The sequence below is a fragment of the Urocampus carinirostris genome, chromosome 17 (genome assembly GCF_059441175.1).
Source record: "Urocampus carinirostris isolate Australia breed hairy pipefish chromosome 17, RoL_Ucar_1.0, whole genome shotgun sequence".
In the NCBI taxonomy this organism is placed as follows: Eukaryota; Metazoa; Chordata; class Actinopteri; order Syngnathiformes; family Syngnathidae; genus Urocampus; species Urocampus carinirostris.
Window position 1 is genome coordinate 25,717,153 of NC_142365.1, and position 21,244 is coordinate 25,738,396.

Below are 21,244 nucleotides of genomic sequence, written 5' to 3' on the forward strand. Positions count from 1 at the left end.
AAAACAATAAAGTGTACATACCTTGCTTCACATTTGCCCATTTGAATCAAATCTATGTGAAGTTTGGTATGGGGCTGACGACATCCTCATAGATTTCAACATTACAAGGTTATTAGCGTGTTTGGACACATTGATGCCATGAATATAACTCTGTATCTAATATTTGGACCCTTTTCTACTGTCTTTTGAGAAAAGTTTGCATAGCAAGGAAAAAATGATACACCTACGTCATCAGGAATAGCAACCAAAGAGTCGCTCGCTGTTGTTTTGGCCGCCCTTTTTGCTCCGCATGTGATACACGAATAAACATGGCAGTTCTTACTGTAGTCTCAATTCCATGCTCTATATGTATGAAAAATACATTTGTTTGTTTGTACATGATTCAAATTGAATCTTTTCTTCCGGCGCCGTCACGAATGGCAGCCACTCCAGCAGCTCCCGTGTTATTTTCGATTGTTCTCAGCTCAGGGATGCTGCTGGAAATGTGAATTTCCCTTCAGGGATGAACAAAGTATCTATCTATCTATCTATCTATCTATCTATCTACTTGGATACCTTAACTATGGTGGGCGTGGCTTATCTCTCTCTGTCTGAATTATTGATTGTATTTAAAGTATTTGTATCTAAATGTGGAACATTATTCACTGTTATCCTTTACTTCAATAATCAAGAGTTGGTCGGCTTTTGTTAGTCTTGTTTTTCAACTTTCTGATGTCAATGGAAAGGCCAGCATTGTGGGAGACTAGTTAGTATGTCCGCCTCACAGTTCGGAGGTCCTGGGTTCAATTCCAGTTTCCGGCCTCAGAATGGTCAGCGCGTTCACCTCTCAGTTTGGAGGTCTAGCTACCGGCTTCCCTGTTGGGAGCATTTTTTCCCCATGCTTGCAGGTGTATTCTCCGGGCACTTTGGTTTCCTCTCACATACCAAAAGGTCAATTGATGATTCACGATTGCATGGATGAATGGATGTCAGTCTTTGTGTGCCCTGCGATTGGCTGGAAACTAGTTCAGGGTGTTCCCTGCCTACTGCAGCTCGGCTGGGGGCCGCACACTGCTCAACCCTAGTGAGGAAAACTGGATTGGATGATGAATAAATCAATTACTGGATGATTGAAAAATGGTTCCATTGAATATGCAGACCCTGTCAATGTTTTTTTTTGACAATTCAGCTTTATCCAAATACTGTATTGTTATTTTGTATTCCTTATACACTTAAACAATATATTTTTTTTAAATGTCAGCGAAAGAGAAGCCCGGTCCGAACTTGACATTTTAGGCCAGAACCAAATTTCCGGTCGGGCTTGATTCGGGTCTGGCTTGGACTTACCTCTTATCCATTTCCATGGATTCATATCCTGTTTTTCTTGAAGAGGCTTAACTGGAATACTTTAAAAATGGTAAACTCCCTCCTACCTTATGTGCACATAGACATTTTGCAACGAACAACATTTAGGCAACTGTTTTTTCCCATTGATGTTGGCAAAAGCCGTAAGAAGCCTTCAAAGTGCAGCTGTAATCATTGCTACTGTGGGCGAAAATGTGTTGCCACTCCACTAAATGACTCCAACAGGGGACACATGCAGAACACTCGCCTCCACCAGAAAATGTATGAATAACTAATGGAAGGTTATGCTGGTAGAAAATGGCTCTGACATTTTAATGTCAGAACTTAAGTATGGTTCTTGTCACCTGTAATTTGCAAACAAGTGTACTGCTTGTATAAATTTGTCTGTGGGAAGGCGGCTTCTTCTTTGCACCCTTTGGTCATATACTGAAAGAGTAGCTTACAAATTCACTCTTTTATTGAGCCCAGTCTATATTTGAACCTGTTAATATACCATGCTGTAAAGCAATTGCTATTTTGCCCAAAGGAGTTGGCTGAAGCCAAAGCTTTTAAGTGCATACCCCTGTTCCATTTTTTTTCTTTGAAGGAACGACGTATTCAAAGGAAAATTAGAAAACAAATACATGACTTTTCCAACTTGTCTTTTCCAACTTGACTCATATCACATTTATTATCTAAAGAAATAGCTTTTGGGTGGCTCAATGGCTTTTCAATGTTGTGCAAGAATATTGTAACTTAAAGTTCTGGATTCTCCTGAGATGTTAAGTCTCTGGTCTGTTGATTATTCGTTGCTTACTTGCTTTGTATACTAATAATAGGGATTTAAGTTACAATTTATATTTGAATTTTAACATATTGGGTTTTGTAAACTGTAAGTGTGTTTTTCTTTATACCTAGCGTTATGCACAGTCTTAATAGCTTTCTTCCATATTCAAATCAATATTCGATATTACTCTTATATGTATTACCCCAGATCTCTACACAATAAATTAAATAAGGCAAATTAATAAACTGTATATTAAATAAGGGGTTTTTGGTCAAATATATGTCCTTATCTACTTATAACTGCAATGTATGCATCTTAATGTACATTTAATGTTTTTAAATAGCATATTTATTTAAATTTCAGTGTCTGAAAGGTGCTACATAAATACATTTGGATTTGGCTGTATATGACCTGGTGCAAAATACGGTCTTAGGGCACTCTCAGCTGGACTACACTGGTACTACAGGCATGAACCCTTATTTGCATTAAATATATGCGCTGAGAGACGCTTTTAATGCTCGATTTTATCGATTCGTGTTTGTAGCCCTAATCTTTACAGTTTACTGTAATTGACGTAAATAAATTGGAAAACTACATTTATGGGAACTTAGATGTTTAAGCAACATATTTGAATGTTCTGGATTGGAACATTAGAGAACTGAAAATACAACAAAATCTTTAAAACAGATTATATTTGTAAAGTTGAACCGCAAACTAGCCCTATTTTTGCAAATTAGACCTATCGCTGCAGTGAGAGCACCTAATCCTAGTCACTAGGCCAATGGGATTGTAGACAACAAAGTAAGAAGGTATTATGTTTTATCTCATCATCACATTGTTTTTACTCAATTTTCCTATGTCAACAAGATCCCTAGTGGTTTAGTGAATACAGAGTAGATTTGGGTTTATTACTATTGTTATTATTGCCTTTATTAATACTTATGTTATTGTTAGGCTGGGCTGTGAGAATATTCTGACAATTGAACTGGTACAGAAAAGGTTGCAGACCACTGCTTTAGGTTACACTTCTCACAAATGATAACAAATGAAAACATAATCCTCCTTACTTTTGTAGTTTGTTTTCACTAAACTTTCATTTGAGGCAATACATTTTGGCATTTTGCTCAATTTTTACCTGTTATAGAGCAGTGGTTTGTGTTACTGTGAACTAATAGCAGCATGCTGTGATTTCCTTACTGAAAGACTGCAGATGTCAGCCTCTCCCAGGTGGAATATTTGGCCCGCTCCCGCTCCGTCACCCCTGTACCCCAAATATTTTTTCGGATTAACTTCCCTCTTCCCTTCTGCACTCTCAGGCACCCCCTGGGAGTCTTGTACTAATAAAACATCTTGAGTCAAAGACCCTCCACCAAGCGGGACGTCCAAGCTGTGTAATCCAACACACCTCCCTGCTGTTGCATTAGAAAGCAGCTGACATGATAGCAAGTTTGGGAGGGCCAGCAGGGAAACGTCCAGCGTTGCCACACCCGTGCAATTCCAGTATCCCCCTACACTACAAAATCCAATGCGGTGACACACTAAAGAAAAAGTGTGTTGCTCTCAGAACAGCTAATGCTGTTAAAGGCTTCGGAGATAAGGAAGGGGGATAAGGGGATAATAGTCTGGAGATTCCCTGGAGGCTTTGGCTATGAGATCAGGGAGAAAGCTTCTGCAGATAATGTTACTGACACAGGATTTCAGCTTCCCTGGAAGTCGATAGCGCCTAGCGCAAGTGCATCGTTTAGCTACTATGTCGCAAATATAAACAGCGGTGGCTTTTAGCAGGGCTAGAACCGTCCTAATAAATCACTTCTAAACTTGACATGTGCAGGCTCCTAACAGCCGCATAGAGGAACTAAATTTAAGGGAATAATGCCTTAGTTGACATGTGGATTTCGGGGACGTGTACCCTCCCGCTTTGGGCACCAAAGAGGAGTATTATAACATCAGGGGGTCCCCAAACAACTTCCAATCACAGCAGGATGTGAGCTGAGCTCAGCTGTCATCTGCTAATATGAGCTCTTGGGTATTTCACTCAACAGGCAGACTCTTCTGTGTGAATGTTTGGACTTGCACAAATTCAGTCATCATCAGCTTAGCTTTGGAGCTTAGTCTTACTTACGTCTACAGCTGTCGATGGCAGTGAATGGGTTAACGCCAAAAATTTCTATTGTAGGGCTGCTACTAACGACTACCTTAATAGTGGACTAGTCGACTAACATTGAGGCCATTAGTTGAATATTCGGATAATAATAATTATTATTTTTTTAATTAGAATGATGTTTATTTAAAGGAGAGATGTGGCGTTCGAGGTGTCCTTAAAAAGTTTAAAATTAAACATGTTCTCTCTTAAGTATGTGTTAACAACTGATTTCAATGAGGCTTTGTATATTTTTTAAAGGAAAGAAGGCAGGGGGAGTCATGTCGTGCGCATGCTTGTATTCTAGGATGAAAATTTAAAAGTAAGAATGGGACTGTTTCAAATACCATCCAAAAGTTAACCTAAACCTAAAAAAGGATGATATAGAATGAGTTCATTTAAGCGTTTTCAAGAACTTCACATACTTGCACGCCCTACCAAAGGAGCTTGACAGAGCCTGCAATGATGATTTCAGCCAGAAGATGCCATCAGGGAGGGGCAGCAGTGGCTCAGGAGGTAGAGCGCTCGTCTCGGGATCAAGAGATCGCAGTTCGAATCCCGGCTCCTCCATGTTACATGTCGAAGTGTCCTTGGGTAAGACACTGAACCCCTAACACTCCCAATAAGCAGGTTAGCGCCTTACATGGCTGCACGGCCGCTATTGGGAAATGTGAAGCACACTGTAAAGCGCTTTGGGAAGTCTTGTCTTGAAAAGCGCTATATAAATGCAGATCATTTCATTTCATTTCATTTAAAAAAATTTGAAGTTACAGACACCACCTTTAATACGACAAAAAATAGTCAAGTCAAGAAAAATGGGTATGTTGACAAATACATCTTATTTTGAACATATTGTGGATTTGTACAAAAATGAACAAAAATTGCCCCTATCTAATACCAATTGGTCAGTGCTTGGTTAGCAAAAACATAAAGGGGTCCATGGTGACTTCTTTGAACTCCATGCATTTAATTTCAAATACGTTTGTCGGGCACAGTGAGGGTCAACTCTCAAGCTCTCTTTAATAATGAAATACATGCCCGTAAAATGTACAATGCATGTCATCAAAATGTTATTGGCTTAAATGTTATTTTACTCTTACTCAGGCGAGGAGGACTCAGTTTCGCTCAACTTTCCAACTATCTTTCTCTTTAAATGGTAGTGCATCACTGAGGTACTGCCATGATATGCAAACTTTGCAAGTAGTCCTTTTATTGACTATTTCCAGATTAAAATGCTCTCAAACTTTAGAAGCTTTTGTACTTGGCGCTGATTCCATCATTTGTGAATGTTCCTGCTCAAAAAAAGACTGTTGTGCATCAGCAGCACAGATTGTAATTATGTAAAATGCCTCACTCTGTTGGAAAAACATGGAAGGCAACAATAGTCGACAATGGAATTTATTGTTCGCTGTTTCTACTATCTTTTTTTGTCAACAACGTAAACAAATAGTTAGAGCCCTAGTCAATAGCTGTCATGGAGAGCGAATGAGTTAAAGTTTTGTCTATGCATTTCTAAAATATTTTGGATAAATCTTTATACTTGTTTTGTATTTTGTAGGGAGAAATACGTAGCCTGCAAATGTTCATTAAAGTACATTAAGCAAGCAAAATGAATACACTGGCTGGAGTGCAGAGACAAGATTGAAATAAAGTCTTGATAGAAATGAATACATCTTTGTCATATTTCTTATCTGTGTGGGCAAAAAGATTTGATTCTGCCATAAGCAAATTGTAAGACTTTGTCATCACTAATAATAAACAATGACCAATCCCTCACCAAAAAGACACTGTAGCCGCATGTTTTTGTCTTAAACACTGTGAGTACTAGCAAATGAACTGTATCATGGTGTCAAACACAACATGGAAGCAGTTTTCTTACTAAATTGTTCCAGACTAAACCCTCAAAATGTTTTTGAAAACATTCTCCATAACAAGGGACTTGGAACGTATTGAATTTTCCTCCTTGCCATAATCCATAAACCCTGTTAAATGCAGGGATTGTTTGTTGTTCAAATTTACTGGATAGAATCTTCGATAATGACGAATCGTTTCACACAGCGCTCAGCGTAATTAATTCAACTTAACAAAACAGTCCTGCTCGTTGTTTCAGTTTTAAACACAATGCAAGAAATAAAAAAATAGCATCATATTTGTTTGTATTTTGCACAGCCTCACACATCAGGTTGAATTTTGCATAGAGGGGTTCTTTTTGTGAAATTGAAGGAGGAGTGTTGATAGAGAGCTATCATCCCATTTTTACAGAGTTACAGCTTAGATTTGTAACTTGGTGCAACACAATAAATTACTTGACTAAGTCTGATTTGTACATCAATAGATTACACCTGTAGTACAACAAATAGACTTTAAGGCAATAATATCTGAGAAGCTATGGCGGTAAAAGATCAGTCCTTATGTTGTCTCACGGATCTTTAGAGGCATCAATTTGTTAAGATGTCCGCAGGATAAAGTGTCAGTTGTCATGTCTGCCCGCCCTCACATAAAAGACCGACATTAGCAAAGTGCTTTTGGCTCAAGTTGCTAATGTATTTTTCAAAAGGGACAGCTGCGGTCCTTCTGGTCACGCCTTCAAAACATGATCGCGTATTTGTCAATCATTTATACATGCTGAACTATATCATGTGAGGACAATGAAACCGGATAGGCAAGTTTAGTTCCACTGATGTCCGGCATCAGTGATCTACCGTTCTATAATGTGTCACACTTGCCTCATCCTATATCTTTGGGACACGCTACACCGCTAAGATTATCTCAAATCCTTTCCTGTTTATCCATGTCTTTCTGATCAAGGCTTTTGGGCTTTTTACCAGATGCTGTGGAACTGTCCTGCTCTATACTTTGTTTGTAATGAAGGCCTGACTCACTATCACTGCACCGTATTTATTCATGTATAACACGCACCCCTAATGTTTTTACACAACATCGATTTTAAATTGTGGTTCTCTTTTTTTCGGCTCAAACTAAGCTTACGAAGTGACATCCATTGTTGAATAAAATAATTTATGACACTGAAAACTATAAACACTATACCAAAAAAGATTAACAATATTGAGTGTCCTTTAAATTCTAATTAATCTTCAGAGTTGTTTCCCTTGTTGTGGTTTTGTTTATATCTTTCAGTACAATTTTCTGTTTTCTTCATTCCATAACATTGGTCTCTGTTACAGGGAATTTCCGGCTAGCTGCCCGATTTCCGTAAATATTTGCGTGATCTGCAACTTCGAGCTTAAAAGAGTTGTCATAGGCAGAGCATTTCTTCTTCATATGCTTAGTTACCGTCTAACGGGTACCAATATATCAAAAAAGCTATAAAAAATACTGTTTTAAAAAATTACAACTCTAAATATTGCGCAAGACAGCAATGTTCAATTCACGTTTCAGTATGGCATAGGCAAGGAAACAAATGATGGAGTGCCTCGCCTCTGCATGGGACAATAAGAATTACCGTATGTATTCAAAAACGTGCATGCAAGTGATTTGAATATTGTTACTAAAAATAGTGTATGAGTCTTGCGAGTCAAGATATTTTGTTGCATTCAATGTTTTGCAATTGTGTTTAGCGATGTTTTTTAACTGATGGATCATTGCGCAAATACAGTTATATACTTGTGTTTAAGGCACACCCAAACTTTGAGTTCGTTTTTAGGTTAAAAAATTTGGGTTATACACAAATAAAGAAAGTAATATTGAAGATGGAGACAACAGACTGCCACTGAATTAAACAAGTGCATAAATGGAGCGGATTGGTGTGTACAAGGAACAAGTTTGAGTCAAGAATCTAATGATTGGGCAAGAGGCAAGAATGCAAATTGAACAAAATTGCAGCTTGTGGCTCATTCCTGTTATCCATTGTCATTTGAGTCCCAGTGACATAAGTTGTATATTTTGTGTAAAAATGGGCTTGTAATTAAAAAAAATATTTTCTTGTATGCTTAAGTGCCCTCAATCATAGGACACACTAATATGTGTGCACTTTTAAATAAATAATTCATCTACACTTACACTAACATGGTATGTCCCCAGTCATGTTTAATTGACTTCTATTACAAATATAAGTGAGGAAAAATCTTTAAAAATTCAGCATTTGCCTCCAAAAAGGCTATATTCTGCCGTGTAACGCTTCATGAATCTTTGCTCTAGTTTGAAATGCAACAATGAAATGTTGATAAACACCAGTGAGAATTTATCTTATTTGTTTCCAGGGATAAAGAATATCAACAAATTAGCCCTTGTGGGGGGAAAACTGCCGCACACAGATCTTGTTCTTTTCTGCTCCGTCCTAGAGTCTTCATGTTTGGCCGAATAGACACTTGGACTTTGAATCACTGTTTTAGTACATGCACAAAAAACGATCGGACCCCTAGGGAGAGTTGAAGGTGGAAGCAAAAGATGTTTCCCCTTGATTAAATACGTATGCTAGCAACATCTTATTTTGACAATCTGTTACATTTTTTAATGGATTCATGTAAGCTCAAATGAAGATGTAGGTGAGAAGTGAGCAAAAAACAAGGTAATTGCAGTTTCATGTGGGGTTTTCAAGATCACCAGTTTGCAGAAAACTAATCATAATACCAACAAGCTGTTTTTGAGAAGTGTATTCCAAAATCCAGGTTCTGAATTCCTCTGAAAACCTGAAACCTTTTAAAAGTGATCTTGAGATTACAACCAATCTCAATAATCACAGCGCCAGTTATAACAAAAACTAGCAAACTTAATTGAAAGCAGGCTCATTCTGGTCTTTACTTTGTCACTTAGAATGGTTTTTTTATATATGTATAACCCTAGAAGATAAAATTACTTGTAAGTAACAGACTGCACAACAAGCAGAGAAGGTGGCAGCAGGTAGGGAGTAACGTGTTGAGAAGCAGTTCCGTTGTGACAGACGTCTCCCCTGGCTCAGAACCACTTTTTTTTACTGCATCTCTTTGTCCGCTAAGGGCTTTTAACAGGTCGGACGGAGTGAGAGAAACTCCCCCGGGTCTCCCTGCTAGCACTCCCTGAGGCCCAGAGCGCTAATTACTGCATGTGTATGCACTGTCATCTCCCACGAGGCTCGTGAGCAATACATCTGACTGCTGACATCTGACAATGCCTTCTGTTGGATGACATCCCCGTGGACAAACGACCTATATTAGCTATTCTTCTGTATGGCCTTTGACATCACGTTGTGGATAACAATTTGCATTTCTCATTCACGTCCCCCAATCTGTTTTAGATATTGAATAAGATTTACATTTTGTGACTTTTAGAAATAGAGTTAAAGTAGCCTTAGTCAGCCACTAAAACATCATGCCAGTTAAAATCAAATTTCCTAGAAAATGACAATGACCCAACGCTGGTGAGTTATTTTCAGAACCTGTCCCCTGGCTACTCAGGTCTTCTTAGGGCGGTATTTGGCGCATGCGGGTACCACGCTGGAGATCCCTGATGTAGATATAGCAAGAGCAGCATTTATTAGAGGGTTCCCGTGGATCCTTGAAATGCCTTAAAGGCGTTGAATTATTTATTCTAAAACTACAGCCTCATTTTAAATCCAATTTTAGAAAGTCCTAAAAATGTATGCACATTAGTAAGATTCACATTTGTTTGAACTAAAAGATTAAAAAGTAACAATTATCTATTGTGGGGGTGGTGGTTAACGCGTGTGCGGCACAGTTCTGAGGTCATGGGTTCAATTCGAGCTACCAACCTTCCTGTGCGGAGTTTGCATGTTCTCCCCGTGCTTGCGTGGGTTTCCTCCGGGCACTCCGGTTTCCTCCCACATTCCAGAAACATGCATGTCAGGTTAATTGGCCGGTCCAAATTGGTGTGAATGAGCGTGCGAGTTGTCTGTCCCTGTGTGCCCTGCGACTGGCTGGCAACCAGTTCAGGGTGTCCCCTGTCCCCTGCCCGGAGATGGCTGGGATGGGCTCCAGCACCCCTACTGAGGATAAGCGGTACAGATAATGGATGGATGGATGGTTGAATTATCCATTGTCTTTTATAATAATTTACTGATTATCTTTCTTGGTAACATGGTGTGACCCCAGTAATGGAACTATCAAAGCGGTGATGTGGTTTCAGTCGGGGCTTTCAAAGCAGGTCTTCGGTGTACCCACAATACACATAGCAATTTTGGACAGAGACGTTTGCTTAGTACCATGGGAAAGTGTACATTTAATTCGAAGTGGCTGTCCAACAAAAGATATTTGCCATGGGTGAAAGCTGTGCCAGGTAATGTGTACGAGGCACCGCACCATGTATTGTGTGCAAGAAATATTTGTGTGGTTTTGTTTACTTTCAAAAGGCATTAAAAAAGGCTAAAAAAAGTCTTAACCTGCCCTTAACTTAACTTGCCTTAAACTGTAGGAACCCTGTATTTTCGATTCATTCCAAAAAGGCAACAAGTACAATTCTTTTGTTTTCTTTTGCAGTTCCAGATTTTGGCCTCAATGCGCTCTCCACCAATGGCAGCCAGGCGCCTTCCGGCCTGGGCCTCCTCAAGGTGTCAGGCCTAGAACGCAGTCAAGAGAGGAGCCAGGAGAGCTCCAGGGACCCCCAAACTCCTTCGTCCAGTGACCCTAGTCGGTCAACGCCCCCGCAAACTCTGCTCCAGCCTCAACTTCAAACTTTCCTACCCAACTCCCCGTCCTCGCAGAAAAAACAGGCAGTAAGACCAGCTTTAACTCCGGCCTCGAGTCATACATTGCCACTTTCAGAGACTCCGCCCAGGCCCCCCACGCCAGCAGCTGTGCTTACCACCCAGAGTCAAAACCAATCTCCGACTCCCCCTCCTCGGCCCCAGCGCCACTCTGAACTTCTCGCTGGGTCCCCTCATCCACCTGGGGGTCGCCCGCACCCGCCTTCACCTGCGCCTCTAACCAATCCCACTTCGCAGCATCCCGGCCAATTTGGGCCTTGCTGTCCCCCCTCACGCTGCCGTCCCATTTCCACTTACAACGTCTTCAACGGCCACAGGTGAGACCACATCCCCACGCACTGCCTACCATTCGCCCCTGGCGACACACAATCAAATATGCGCTTGTAAGCGTACCGCATGATTTCATTATTTTTTTTATAGTTCTGAATTCTGCTTATAACCAAGGAAATGCGGTATGCACATTTTTCAGAACAGACGTAGTTGCACCCAAGATGTCAGAGCTTGGCTTGGCAAAAGCTCCCCGCTTGCCAGCCCTGCTAGCTTGCCAAACAAGCCTCTCGGGTAGCTGCTGGCTAGCATCTGCAACCGAGCGCCAGTATCACAAATGAGCTTTTAGGCTTAGTGCATGAGGATGTGTGGCCTCTGGGAAACAACCACACACATACAGACACACGCACGGGACACTTTGTTTGCTTACGAAAGGAAAAAAATCACTTGCGTCTTATTGCAGATGTTCACTACCGGGCAATGTTAGTCACGTTACTGAAAAACAGTAATTTGTTACAGTAACTACCATAAATTGTGGAGTACAGAGCTATTCTGATTTAAAGCCCTATGCGCAAATTTAAATACAAATCTCAATTTTGTCTTCATCCAAGCATCACTATTAATTAGCAGGCACAAAGGTGGAGTGCATCGTTTGAGGTGTCCTTAAAAAGTTAGATTTTATTCTCCGTGTTAACATTGCCCAACTAAAAAACCCTGACAATTTTTTCCCACGGTGCTTGTATGTTTTATATTTTACCTTTTGGGAGGCATTTGGGGCGAACACACATATTTACTGTACTTCTTCGCAAAGGAAACACAAATGAGGGCTACGTCACATGGAAGTTTTGACCCTAAGTTGAGACACTCCATGTCCATTTTGCCTCTTGGCTTCAAACCACTCCAAAATCTTCTCCATTTCTGAATTCTATCTAAAGATGTTTCCTTTTTTTATCCAGGCATGGCATATTTCAAAAATAATGTAACATGACAGGTGATTCTTTTAGTTTTATTAATATCGTGTTAAAGTACTCGTTACAGAGACAAGTAATTGCCTTCCAGGAATGTCCCTACACCGCTACCTGGACAGATGCGTATGTGGCTACACTTGCCATCTGAAATATGTATTAGCATACAATGCAGTAAACGTATGTAAGCATACCTCTGCAAACGTTGGACGAACGAGTGTTTTTTGTTTTGTTTGTAATTATTCCAGCAGCAGCAGCAGGAGCAGCACCCCAGGCAGCAAGCCTCAAGGGCCCCCTGTTCCCCAGTCACACCTGCCCCACCACCCCTGCCCAGGTGCCACCGCTTCCAGCTTCTCCTTGCCTCTGGCAGCTCACCACGGCGCCCCTCACGGCCTACCGCCTGTGTTGCAGTCTTCTCCGCACCCCCATCACCCCAATATGTTCGCTTCTCCAGCGGCTCTACCCCCACCACCACCGCTGACGTCTAGCGCCTTGCCAGTACCGGGACATCCTGCTGCTGGGAGTGCCTACTCGGGTAAAAATAAATTACTGAAAATCCTTTCTATCTTTCACTCTCTTTCTCTTTCTCAGGTTTGCACAGGTTCTCAAAATCCTTGAAACGCTTAAATTTCAATGTTGTGTTTTCAAGGGTTGAAAAGTGCTTGAATTTTAGGTGAAGTGCTTGTAAATGTTTGATATTTATGTTTCTCAACAAGTCTTTTTAAAAATGACTCTGCTCTCTGGTGCCTTCACTTTGCCATTGCATTTCTTCTTCCCTCGGGATTAACTGCAAGCATTAGCTTGTATTGCATTGTCCCATAAAGTGTCATTGCCCCCTATAGGTTGGACCCAAGAGGACAGGTGCATGCTACACCTAAATAGAGCGCTATGAAATGTGAAAGGAATTCGTATTAATTATGTACATGCTGATTTTTCATACCTGTATGGCAACTTCGATGCAATTTACATTTTAGAATAAAAACTGCATTTTCTCTTTAAGTTTTTTTGTAAGAACCTAATCATAGTGACAAGCCAACTTAGCTCTGGATGACGTCATTACAGAATGGGATTATACAACTGTTACCAAATAAAAACTAGGGAAAGAGTAGGAGCAAGAGAGAGTGAGAGAGAGGAATAGAGAGAGTCTCAGCTGCATGTGACTTAATCGGCTCGTCAAATGAAAAAAAATGCTAATACCGATATCAGTCAAAATGCCAAATATCAGTGCTGATAATCGGCCTGCCTGGTCGACCACTTGTAGAAACAAACAGTCCTTGCAATTTTTTGATGCAAAGTAAGCTTGACCATCCCATCTCTGTTAATTTTTTTTCAGAACAAGATCTTCTGCGTCAAGAGCTCAACACCCGCTTTCTGGCCTCCCAGAGCGCCGACCGCGGCGCCTCACTAGGGCCCCCACCCTACCTGCGAACCGAGTTCCACCAGCATCAACACCAGCACCAGCACCAGCATCAACACACCCACCAGCACACCCACCAGCACACCTTCACACCATTTCCCCACGCCATTATGCCCACCCCAGCACCATCCATGGTGCGTACCCCTGCCAGAAATGTGAGGATAAGTAGAACACAAACATTTTGGGTCTTGTGGTCATTTGCAGGGTTGTTTAACTTTGAGTTTTTTATCATAGGGTGGACTCACACTAGAGCCATTTTTCCAATCTTTCCTGTCCCCTTGTGACCCGCACTTACATTACTCTCACATACAAGCTTGAATTTTTTATATGTTCAACGCATTTTTCCCTTAAGAAATAACTGAAGACCAATTAATCAATTTAGAGCCTCCCAAACTATCTTAGTTAACCCTAAATAGCTATAAAACACATCTCCAGGAAACATCTCTCCTAAGAACACATATAAATACAGTGGTACCGCTACTTACAAATACAGTGATACCTCTACATAGGAGAAAAATGTGTTTCCTGGATCAAGCTCGTGTACAGAATTTCTTGTATGTCGAAGGAATTTCCTCATAGTCCGTTCTCGGCCTCCTGAACGCATCCAAGTAATCCCTAAATATCTATATAACATATCTCCCTGATCACCAAAAAAAACCACTTAAATATAGTGATACCTCCACATACGAGATTAATTCGTTCCCCGCTCTAACTCGTGTCTTGAATTGCTCGTATATTGGGCAAATGTATCCAGCAAAAAATAATTGAAAAGTAACTGATCCGTTCCGGGCCTTTCAAAATGATCCAAGTTTGCCCAAATAAGTATAAAATCCATATATCGGAAAACTAAAACCGTATTTTAAAAAAAAAGCAGTTTAACATAAAAATACAGTCATAAGATGGCTACGGTACGAGGGTAACAAAATAAAATGGTACGATGACATTACTGTGAATGTGCCCACAGCTAAACTTTATTTAGACTATTTGTCTCCTTATTAAGTATATCAGTTTTTAGAATATGTTGCTGCTGTTTTTATTCATCTTTTAGGGCGCAAAATGCTTAAATAGATAATTCATCTACAAATCAACAGATTTGGTTTGTATCTTTGGTTTGTACACTTTTTTTCTTTTTTTACATATGCGCTGATATCTAGGTAAACGATTTGTTTTTATACAGATAACAATGTATTGTTTGTTACAAACTTCAAAAAAGTTGTGGAAACTGTTATGTCTTGGTCAATTCCAACTACACTGAAAATTACAGCAGTTGAACGCGTGCTCTTCGGTTTGATCCCCACTATTGTATGAAACTATTCTTTTTACATTCAAATTTCTGTCCAATTTGAGGGTTTTAGATGCGCGTTAAAGTCTGAAAATATGGTACGGTACTTACATCAAACTAAACACTTGAAAACAGCAGACCCTCACCATCCCCTGTAGTCGTTCAAATACATAATTACATAATTGTTTTTCATTAAAACCTTACCAAAACATAAAAGAAGGAGATTTATTCTAGCATTTTGTGTGTAGTTGGGCAGATAGGACATGGCAATGAAAGGTTTTCTCCACTGGGGCTGTCAGAGTTAAGATTTTATACACATAGGTGGCGGCTCTCGTTGATGCCCCAATGCTACTTGTACAGTAATCTCTCATTTTCCAAAAACGTCCCGCACGAGGCAATACCCACAAAAGTAGAAACATGTATTTATTTATTTATTCATTTTTTAAATATTTAAAACAAAGAACAAGCCTAATTTACAGGCTCAAGCATGTTAAAAGTACTGTAATTTACTAATGTTAGTTTTTCTTTTACAAATAACTTCCCTACCGACAAATAATAATTAAAAAATATATACATTTTTAGGACACTATGTTTTTACTTGACATACTTTGTCGCCATCATGTAGGTGTTGTAGGATAATTCCTTGAGGCAGGGGTCGGCAACCCAAAATGTTGAAAGAGCCATATTGGACCAAAAATAAAAGAAAATTATGTCTTGAGACGCAAAAAATGAAAAGCCTTATACGGTAGCCCCCTTGCTGTATTGCGGTTTACTTATCGCGGGTTTGCTACTCATCGTGCATTGTGTTCTGCATTCTGATTGGCTAAACAGAGGAAGATGATTTCTTTCACCAACAATAGTTGGACCTCCGCACACTTGCTCTGGAGCCGCATGCGGGTTTTTGGCACTTGTCACATTTAAAAAAAAAAAAGTTTGATAATGGATATGGTTTTGGTAGGACAGAACTGGAAGGTGAATGAAGTTTCCTATTTTGTCCACATGATGGCTGCAAAGTATCATGTAAATTTAAGTGGATCGGGTCCCTAATCTGTACAGTTGAGCAATAAAACAGAAAGATTATTTTCAAAATTATAATTTGACAGTGCTGAAGTTATTTGTAAAAAGAAAATAAAAAAGTTTATAATGCACAGCACTATATTTTGTTAAGCAAACACTTGAGTCCATAAATTTGGTTTGTGCTTGAGTAATAAATGAATAATTAAATCAAGGTTTTCTTATTTCACAGGTTTTGAAAATCGCGGGGCGTTTTTGTATAGGCCTCATAAAGAAGCAAATTAAGTATCTGTTTATAATTATTTTAAAACATTGTAAATATGTCCTGTTTGTCCCACAGAAACCATATACTTTTCTATCCAACATTTTTGAAAAAGCGCTAGAGAGCACCAAATAGCCACATACGGCTCCAAAGCAAGGTTAGCAGGTTGATAAAGCCAACTTGGTTTCCAAAAAAAGCATTTTACTGGTTTAGTCCATCAAGAACGTTCTCTTGACATGATAGCTTTCAGAGAAACTTGAAATTATAATAGATTTGCGCATACGCAATATAGGTTCATCAAGCTGTTTTATGTACGTGTACAGTTCATACCACAACGTCTTTGATGCACGTGCAGACATAGGCAGAAATGCCGCAACTGTTTAGCCAATCAGAATACAGAACACAATGCACAATAAAAATCTGCGGAGTAACTAAACCAAAAGCCCAGTTCTGTGTTGATTCTGTTTCCCCGTTTCTAAATTGGAAAGTCGCTTTAGGGAAGGTCCAATGCCAAGTTTCCAACTTAATACACTTAATTCCGTCTGAATGTAATGACAACAGTTAGCGCCGCGAGGGGTGTTTTCATTACTGACATAAGCCTCGCATTAAGATCCAGACCGCCGGTGCGACCGTAGGCAGCAAGAGGCTAGACCGAAAGCTTTACGAGGCACGTCCTCCGACGCTCATTAGCGCCGGGCCTTAAGAGCTTCGCTCGGCTCTGATGATACCTCAAAGGCAGCAAGGCTTGGCCCCTGACAGCTAATGAGGCCATAAAGAGCCTTGTAATAGCTGCAGTCTTTAGTCTTGACTGGGGAAATGTTCACCCTGAGCCTGCCCTCCGCTAATACATGATTCCAAGGTCTTAAAAACTTGAAAAAGTCTCACATTTGATAACAGCAAATTAGAGGTAAAATCCCGGCCCGAAATTCTTCGTGGAGGATCTACACAGCATGCACTAACTTTACTCACATAATTATGAAGATAAAGCTAATTCTTACCAAACTATCAGTTTGTCTGAAATTGATTATATCCAAATTTTCCTCCTCTGTGTTAGGGTCAAAGATGCGCGGCTTCCTCCTCCCACCTCCCTCATGGCAGACGTCATTTCTGCTTCTTGCCAACAGCTTACAAGCTTTACAAACGTTCTTTCTGCTTTTTGCTACTGTTTGCTGCTTATAATCAGCAGAATTAGTTTTTATTTTCGGTGCCATTTTGTTCAGTTTCACTTTCGTTTAGTGATGTGCACTGAGGTGCTACGCTTGCAGTGTACCCTTGATTTGAGGGACTCGTTCTTAAGTAAACACCAAGCTGCGTAGTTCAGCCTAAACGCACAAGTTGGCGCTGAAATACGCAAGGCTGGAGTAAAGCTTCGTGTTTACTTTGGCGGCAATTTAAGACTTCGGGTTTATTTCTGCCTCGTTTATCAAATCAAGTTAATCCGGCGGGTCTATATATCCGCGACTTGGTTCGGGTCGGGCTGAATTTTTTAGGCACGATCTTACCTCTACCGCAAATTAAGACATTGAAAAAGGTCTCAAATGTAACTCTCAAATGTCTTTATTTTTTCCTGCCTTATCTAATAGAGCTTATAACCTTAAAAGTTAACTCACAAAAATATGAAACGTTTTTGTAGGCCTGGGCGATATGACAAAAAATGTTATGCCGATGAAATATTTCTTATCGGTCCATTAGATTAATTACCGTGATAATTATCACGTCTTCTCAGAGGGGGGCTGATTGCATGTATACGCAGGTAGCGCCTTGCTAGCTAGCTGTTTGTTGCTCTCTGGCTGTGTGCTTGTTGAACGTCTGCTAGCACTCGTTTAGGACTGCATTGTTTTTCCTTCAACGTATTCTAGTGGGCGAAATGGTGGCGTTATTTTATTGTGTTCTCCATCTTCGTGGGCTCATGTTTGCAGTGCACATTGCCGTTTTTTTTTGTGTTTTTTTTTTTTTTATCAAACTCGTAAGTAACCAAAATACCTTCAAACAACTGACTGTCTTGTAGTCCAGTTATGTTTCCTTGCGTTTTTGTTGCATGAGCGCCCCCATTTTCTCTGGTGATCGGGCGGTAATGACGATGTTTTATCAGGCCATAAATTATACCATGATAATTATCGTCATCATCTCATCGTCCAGGCCTACATTGTCGTAAAATAATTTCTAATTTTCTCCGACTTTAACAATCTCTAGACGATAAAGGCGATGCGTCGGTCCAAAAATCCAGATTTCCACATTTTTAATGATAAAAATAGGCCCAAATCCACTGTGTAAACACAAGACTACTAGGGATGTGGATGGCATAGGAAAAGGTATTCGTATTTATGTCATCATCACACTATAATCACAGTACTACATTGGACAACATTGATTTGACTGAACTCTTTCCCATGATGCTTCATTACGATGTTGAAAAACGCGGCACAGTGAGTAGTGTGATGATGAGATAAAATCAAATGCATTTTCTGCATTATTCACAATCTTAATGGCCTACGGGGAAGAAATCTGCGTCCTCACCACCGCTATCTGATTTGCAATCCCGTTACATTAACTGAGCAAATGAGGTCAGTGGTTTGTCGACCGATCATTCATTGCTCAATTACGGTGATATTGGTGATTTTTACTATTCGGTGCCACTTCAGCATAGCAACCTTTACTCAAAAAATTGAAAATATTCTATATTTTCAACATTTTATCCGAAAGAATGATGTAATGTTCCAGCTCAGGATATCATTCTATTCCTTTTTTTTTTAACCGATTACTTCACAAATGACATAGGCCAAAAATGCGTCCCCTGTTACAGTGCATAGCAGTAACACGGGGGACATTTTATGCTTAAATTAGTCAATACAATTCCCTATGCCCTGTCAACCATTCACTACTGGTGACACACAAGCAAATTTGCGCATATTGGCTGACCCAATGATTTAAGTGTTTCATTTTATAGTTGTAAGTTAAGCTTAAGTGTGATTATATACAATAGGGAGAATATCTACATAAGGAGAAATTGAGCTGAGACAGTGCAACCACAACTATCCGGTTTTATTTTTTAAATAAACATCCTTCATTGATTTCCTACAGCAAATCAAGAGATGTATGTGACAACGTAAGTGTAGCAAGAGTATTCAACAATCACAGGACACTAATAGTTCTGCATTTATAAAGTAGGAGAGTAACGTAGCAACACATCAAGTAGAAATGACCGTAGAGTTACAAAATACTATTAAAAACACGTTACAGCTTTCGTTACCAAGAAATGTAATTGCGTCCTTTGTAACGCGTTCCTGGTCTAAAAACTGGCGTGTTTTCAGTTTTGTAAAAAAAAAAAAAAGTGCCAATTTCTGCTCCTGGATGACTCTCAATGTTCCTTTCTCCTCCAGTTCGACAAATACCCAACTAAAGTGGACCCCTTCTACAGACACAGCGTGAGTTTTTGTCTTCCATGCTCTGCCTGCTGTTCCTGATTGCATGAATTCCGGTATATGCAATCATCATTAATTGTAATGAGTTTTCGCATATTTTAGGACTGAATTCAAACAGAAAAGGGCACCATGATATACAGAATCAATCATTAGGTCTCAAACTTGCAGCCTTGGGAGCTAATTGCAGCCCGCAGCAGTATGGGTTGAGGCCCATGCCTTAATTTGAAAGTTTAAAATGCCCATAGTTCGAGAAATTTGCGTTTATTTTACATAAAATTAGCCTTAGATAACCTACATAATTTTCCACCATCTTGCTGTGGTGGGTTAGGGTTTTGTTTATTATTCAAATTATTTGTATCTTTCTTTCTCCGTTTCTGTTTCTTTCTATCTTTTCACTCTCTTCTTTTCCTTGTCTCTTTCTGTTTTTTCTTCACTCCTTTTCTTTTTTCTCTTCCCTCCTTTTCCTCTCTTTGTATTGCTCTTTCTCTTTCTTTCTATTTCTCTGTCTCCCTTTGTCTCTGTTTTTTTCTCTTTCTTTGTCTGTTTATTTTTCTCTATTCCTCCCTTTATTTTCCTTTTTTATTTTTCTCTCTTGCTTTTTCTTTCTGTGTTTCATTCTTTTTCTCTCGCTTTCATTTTCTCCCTTTTTTCAGTCTTTCCTTTTTTTCTCTTTAATCTACTCATATGGAGAGCTTTTTTTCTACTATGTGGCTCTGAGCTAAAATGAGTTTGACACCCCTGCACTACACTATACAGCACCATCATGTACTCAAATAATACACACTCTCCCTTTAAACCAGTATTGTTTTTTTAATAGATGAGGTCTTTTTACCGCTAGGAGGCGCTAAAATATACCTACTGAATAATATACACAAAAGTAATATTAAAAATAGATGCTTAGTTAAAAGCATGGTTTTGAAACAATTATGAATGGAGAAGAATCATTGTGTTTTTCTCTGCAGCATATGTCTTAAAAGCTTTGATAGCGAGTTTACTTGGTTTTCACGAGCCTTGCAAACTTTGCATCATTCATCAGCTTCGTTTTTCTATTAAAGATGTTGAACTGAGCTAATTTTTAAAAGGGGCGGGCGCTTGTGTCCACTTTCATGTTCTCCAGGGTTTGTATGGGTGCTTGAAATCTTTAAAAATGTTGTTTTTTTCAAGTTCAAGATGATTTTTTGGGAAATACTTAATAATGCTTGAAATTGTTGCCATTGCCATGTTTCTTGGCACGCTGACTCTATAAACCGTGCATTAATTGTAGGGGGGAAAAGTGCTTGAAAATGACGCCATCACACCTGTTCTGGTGGCCTGTCATCATGGCTCAATTTAGTAAACTGGCTCTTTTGGCTCAGCTCACTGAGAATCCCACATCCCAAACAGTTCCTCAGATTTTTTTTGTTTTTTTTAATGGAATTTTATTAACAATAATAAAACATTATGCATCAAATTATTTAGTAATCAGTTATTTTATATATTTTGTTGGGGACTCCTGAAAGACACATAAAATATAAATCAAATTATTCAGAGCTACATAAAAATAATTTATAAAAACGAAAAATATAGCTTTTTTTAAAAATCCTTGAAAATGCATGGCAATAAAATACAAATTAAATATATTAACTCTTCAGCGCTATGGATAAATGATAAAATGCACACAAAATAAAACCATTTACAATTCTATTTCAGCAAATTTAGACACCTATC

General features: G+C 39.4%; 1 protein-coding gene across 5 annotated transcripts in view; it reads left to right on the top strand.

The window, feature by feature from the left end:
* Nucleotides 1-21,244, top strand: part of auts2a (activator of transcription and developmental regulator AUTS2 a) — a 495,511-nt gene that overhangs the window by 460,155 nt on the left and 14,112 nt on the right. For 3 of the 5 annotated variants that reach the window (XM_088321276.1, XM_088321280.1, XM_088321278.1), the window contains exons 7-10: nucleotides 10,682-11,225; nucleotides 12,389-12,675; nucleotides 13,474-13,712; nucleotides 19,496-19,540. In XM_088321276.1, coding sequence (XP_088177402.1) covers nucleotides 10,682-11,225; nucleotides 12,389-12,675; nucleotides 13,474-13,712; nucleotides 19,496-19,540 — 1,115 coding nt within the window. The remainder of the gene's footprint in view (nucleotides 1-10,681; nucleotides 11,226-12,388; nucleotides 12,676-13,473; nucleotides 13,713-19,495; nucleotides 19,541-21,244) is intronic. The other 2 variants (XM_088321279.1, XM_088321277.1) reach the window with 2 other exon arrangements.